Source organism: Lontra canadensis, unplaced genomic scaffold (assembly GCF_010015895.1).
Source record: "Lontra canadensis isolate GAN:19392208 unplaced genomic scaffold, GSC_riverotter_1.0 scaffold12, whole genome shotgun sequence".
Taxonomy (NCBI): Eukaryota; Metazoa; Chordata; class Mammalia; order Carnivora; family Mustelidae; genus Lontra; species Lontra canadensis.
The window spans coordinates 28,419,099-28,424,314 of record NW_022631006.1 but is presented as its reverse complement, the minus strand read 5'-3'; the positions used below and the strand labels follow the sequence as shown (position 1 = coordinate 28,424,314).

The window sequence follows — 5,216 nt, the reverse complement described above, 5'->3', positions numbered from 1 at the left end:
GCTAGCTTGTATTTTGGAAACATAAGGGTTAACATGCAACCATAGTTAGTTGATAAATGCCTCAGCTTTGCGCCATTCAAACAGACAATTCTAAGAGGGTCTATTAGAATCGATTCCTCATTGATTACTGTAGCTTTTTCTCATTCCTCACTCCCGCTTCCTGAAACTACTGCCTGATAAACTACCTGCACCCAAGTCCTTCCCTCATTTTTTCTTTTGGGACAAACCAAAATAAGTCATTCTCCTTTGATTGTGTTGGAAACAAATTGTAAACACCCTGGTAACAAAAGGATTTATTATCTGAAAGTTAAATTCACTCACTTTCCTAGCAGAGAGATCAGTACTTTAAATTTTTCATTTAGTGCCCTGACTAGAACTATATATACTTGGTTAGTGTAAAATATTAAGATCAGAATAGGTGAAAGGCAAGCTTTATATTTAAAATGGGAGGAGTGATTGTGAAATTGTGAGAAATAAGACTGTATGAAGCTTCTACAACATATGTGTTCTTAGGCACAGGATATTTAGGAAAACATATATATAGTAAGTTGAGGATCTGGAAATTAAACTATTTATGTTTATGTACCTCTTAGAAAGTCTTCAGGTACTCCCAGGGATATATGAAACCTAGTTTGAGGATTAATTCTCTAGAATACTATGAGTGTGTACACCAAAACCAAACCAAAACAAAACAAAACTAATCACAGGGTACTTTGGGTATAAAGAAGAAATTTAACTTACTCCATGTCCTAAGAAAAGTTTTTGATTATGGTAAGGAACACAAAAGCACAGAAATAATCAATATTCATATTCAGCTAACATTTATTGCATGCTTTTTATGTTCTAGGGATTGTTTTCCAACTTTTATACTCATTATCTCATTAAAATCACACAGTAATTATTCTCTGGGGTAGGAATTATAAGAATTACCATTCTAATTTGAACTGAAATTATGTGACTTGCCAAATTCACCTGGTCGATTAATGGAAGAATCGAGTTCCTATCTAGATCTTCTGATTTAAAGTCTCATATCCTTTCAAAGATATTACAAGATGATTGACAAAGAAATCTAAGTAGAAGTTGAACAGAAATATAAGGCTTTCCATCTCCCACCACAGAACACACATGTTTAGTATTACATTGATTGAAGTTTTCCCTAACACTAATTTCTACCACCACAAAACACCAGGCAAAATTAGGTGTCTCTTTCTTTGTATTGTTGTGACAACTGGTACATATACTGATAAGACATTTATTGCATTTTATGGTGGTTATCTTCTTACATGCCTGCCTCCCCTACCAGACTGTCATTTGAGGGAAGAGACTGTGTCTGAATTATCTTCATAATATCTTCATAATCCAGTATCAAATGAAGTGTCTAATATAGAGGAGGTTTTCAGTGACTACTTTTCAAATGAATGATTACACAAATGAGAGAATAAAAAGGGTGGCCATTTCACCCATATCACATTAAACTAGATTATTCCACACTTCTTCTGGGTCTGCTGCCAAAAACTTTTAAAGAAATTTCAAACTTTCCCAGGGCTTTCCAGAGAGCATTTTTCATTTCTTTATTTCTGAGACTGTAAATCAAAGGGTTGAAGAGTGGAGTTACCATTGCGTAGAACAAAGTCATGATCTTTGGCATCAGGGTAGAGTGGCTGGATCCAGGGCTCACATGCATCACCGTTATTGTCCCATAGAACAGCAACATCACAGACAGATGGGACCCACATGTTGAAAAGGCCTTATTCCAACTGGATGCTGATGGCAACCGAAGCACAGCAAGTAGAACCAGGGCATAGGAGATGAGGATGAAAAAGAAGCTCAGAAGGATGATGAGGGAGCTTAGGGTATAGCTGATGAGCTTAGACATGGGGGCAGGAGCACATGAAAGGGTCAGTAATGGGCCTGAGTCACATACGAAATGATCAATTGTATTAGGACCACAGAAAGGCAGTTTGGAGATGAGAATAACAGGTACCATATACCAGAGAAAGCCACATACCCAACAGGAAATCGCTAGGTTGAACCAACGTTGTCCTGTCATAACTGTGGCATAATGCAGAGGATGACAGATGGCAAAATAGCGATCAAAGGCCACTGCTGAGAGAAAGAAGCACTCAGTAGAGCCTATGGAAAAGAAAAAATATAATTGAAGGAAGCATCCAGTGAAAGAGATAGCTTTGGTCTCTGAGAGGAAGATGATCAGTGTGTTTGGAACAGTGGAATTGACATACCAGATCTCCAGGAATGCAAAATTCCCCAGTAGGATGTACATGGGTGTGTGGAGATGCTGGTCCCAACACACAGCACCAATAATGGCTCCATTTCCCATGAGAGTCAGGAGGTAGACGATTGAGAAGAACATAAACAAGACAACCTGAATTTCCCTGCTGCAGGGGAAACCCAGAAGGATGAATTCCCTCACTGACTCAGAAGAGGATCTGTTCCACTAAGAGATTATGCTGAGTGAAATAAGTCAAGCAGAGAGAGTCAATTATCATATGGTTTCACTTATTTGTGGAGCATAACAAATAGCATGGAGGACATGGGGAGTTAGGAGAAGGCAGTTCGGGGAAATTGGAAGGGGAGGTGAACAATGAGAGACTATGGACTCTGAAAAACAATCTGAAGGGTTTGAAGAGGTGGGGGTGGTGGGAGGTTGGGGGAACCAGGTGGTGGGTATTAGAGAGGGCACGGACTGCATGGAGCACTGGGTGTGGTGCAAAAACAATGAATACTGTTATGCTGAAGATAAATTAAAAAAATGATTAAAAAAAAAAAAAAGAAGAGGGTCCATTGCCAGACATGTTCATTTAGGACGTAAGCTATGTTGCAATGAGACATCACAATGAGACCAAATCCTAACAACTGAGCATAACAGACAAGGTCCTTCATGATCTGATTTTTCTCTACTTATTTAAGCTCATGGCTTTCCTGTGCTCCTTTGAGTTCTAGGCCCAATAGGAAAAGAAGAGTTGTACTTCCACCAAATGACATGCTGTTCTCCCTACCTGAGGTGTCTGTTTCTTCTTCCTCCTTTCCTTCTCTCTTACTCTTTTTGCCCATCCCTTCTGAATTTCTTCCTTCCTCTATTTCCTTCTTTTTACTTACTATTATTATTATTTGGCCTGGGTAACTTGTACTTGCACTTTACAAATATTGGCTAGTTGCCTCCTTCATGAAGTATTGCTGGACTCCACCATCATGTACTAATTGTTTTGCCATAGCATCCAGTGTATGTATATGTGAATTTCTACTATGCCCTATCATAACAAGTTGCTTTTCTATCTCTTAATCTGTAAGCTTCATGAGGCAGAGGTTGTATTTTTAGTTTCTATATCATCAATGCCTAGCACAGCACAGTCTCCTTCATAGGTATGCCAACATATTTGCTGAATCAACATTAAACAAAGGACACCTTATTTTTTAAAGCTAGAATGAATGAGAAGTAACATTTGGAAAGCTGTAGTAGTTTTCTGCACTAAATAATTTACCCTTTACATCTTGTATCATGGATATCTTTTTACATGTCTTTTAATTTACTGGACTATCAATCTCTGAGAATAGAGACCAAGTGTTAATCATTTTTTATTCATTTTCAGTATCTAATACATTATCTTTTAGGGAATATTTACTATGTAATTGTTAAATGAATAAATCATTATACCCTCAGTTGAATCTTAATTCAGTTTTCTATCTAGAAGCCTTAATCATTTGACATATGTAAGGAAAGGACCATGCCGTTGGACCTTGAAGCTGGGAGGGAAGTGGTGTGGCCAAATGAGAGTAAGGGCATGTTGAAAAGAGGGGGTGATAGACTAATATGGTAGTTAGAGTAACCAAATGTACCTTTTGTCTGGGACTGACCCAAATTTAGCACTGAAAGACTTGTAATTCAGGAAACCCATTAGGCCCAGGGAAACAGAGATGAATTGTTCATTGCCCTATATGAGGTCCTGAAGTTGAGCTAGCCTACCTGAAAAATGTTATATGCCCTGTTTCCTTTGGATCCTATTGAGGTCTATTTGTTTCAGTTGTCCAAGGAAATGTTGTCTGTATGACCGATGAAAGTACTGTGAAGATACCTGGGAACTGCAACAAGGAGCTTCCCAAATTGCTTTCCCAGGACTGCTTGATGTCCTGTGCAGTCTGAATACCCTAGTTGTCAACTGAGGCTGCATGGCCAAGGTCATAGGGTGGGTAGATATAGTCCCGATACTTTCCCTTCCCTAAGACCAAATTACTCAGTAAAGCAGCCCTTCTGGATCCAGAAGTGTTTCTTTGAGAAGCTCTGTGACTCTTTTTTCAACTAACCCTTTGGATAGTTGCTACTTCAATTCAAATTTCTCTAAAGGCATTATTAGAAGAAAATACTCCATGAAGCCCAAGAAGAAACACAACTGGAGGAAGCAGCCAATGAGACAGGTTGACTTAGTATTTAAGAAGAAATAGGACTTGGTATTCTGATCTAGATTGAGTTGGTTATTTTCCAAAATATTTAATGCTCTGGTTTCTGATTGTCAATCTAATAAAGAAAATCTATAGCAAGGGAAAAGAAAGGCCTAAAAAAGTTTAATCTGGTTTCTTCACTTAAGGTAAAGAAAAATGAGAGACTCTGGACTCTGAAAAACAATCTGAAGGGTTTGAAGAGGTGGGGGGGGGTGGGAGGTTGGGGGAACCAGGTGGTGGGTATTGGAGAGGGCACGGATTGCATGGAGCACTGGGTGTGGTACAAAAACAATGAATACTGTTATGCTGAAAATAAATTAAAAAAATGATTAAAAAAAAAAGGAAATACTTTGTTTTTCCTAAAGAGTCTTCTGGTGTTGGTATTGAGTATATTTATGTCTGACACGTCCTTCAGAACCCTTAATTTCTCCATGCCATTATCTTGGTTTGGCCAGGTTTTCTGCTTGGGTCTCCTTCTCTCAGCTTGCAGTGACATCATGGGTTTTATTTTTACCAGATAAAACCATTACTGTGATTCTCCTAGTCGTGGCTACTCACAAGTTAAACCATTATATATATATATATATATATATATATATATATATATATATATGTAAAAATAAAACATAAGGAGCCAACATTCTTTTATTTTTTAAATGCATTCATGAAGCATCTCAAAACTAACTTGCTTTTCCTAATTTCATTTCCTGCTAAGAGTTTCTAGTGGATAGTATTTGTGTATTGTAGCTTTTGTCTTCAAT

General features: G+C 37.9%; 1 protein-coding gene across 1 annotated transcript; it reads right to left on the bottom strand.

Moving 5' to 3' along the window:
* Positions 1-1,480: 1,480 nt before the first annotated feature.
* On the bottom strand, positions 1,481-4,951 carry LOC116867462 (olfactory receptor 11H2-like). Its single transcript, XM_032857091.1, has 2 exons — positions 4,805-4,951; positions 1,481-2,455 (listed from the first exon to the last, which is right to left on the bottom strand). Exons 1-2 carry the CDS (start codon positions 4,949-4,951, stop codon positions 1,481-1,483), a joined length of 1,122 nt encoding a protein of 373 aa, XP_032712982.1.
* Positions 4,952-5,216: the final 265 nt, after the last annotated feature.

Excerpts from the sequence above, each read along its gene's own strand:
- LOC116867462 (XM_032857091.1), bottom strand. The coding sequence starts at position 4,951 with ATGTCACTGCAAGCTGAGAGAAGGAGACCCAAGCAGAAAACCTGGCCA. Across the intron at positions 2,456-4,804 it reads GACTCTTTAGGAAAAACAAA|TGGAACAGATCCTCTTCTGA; the intron begins GTATTTCCTTTT and ends ATAATCTCTTAG.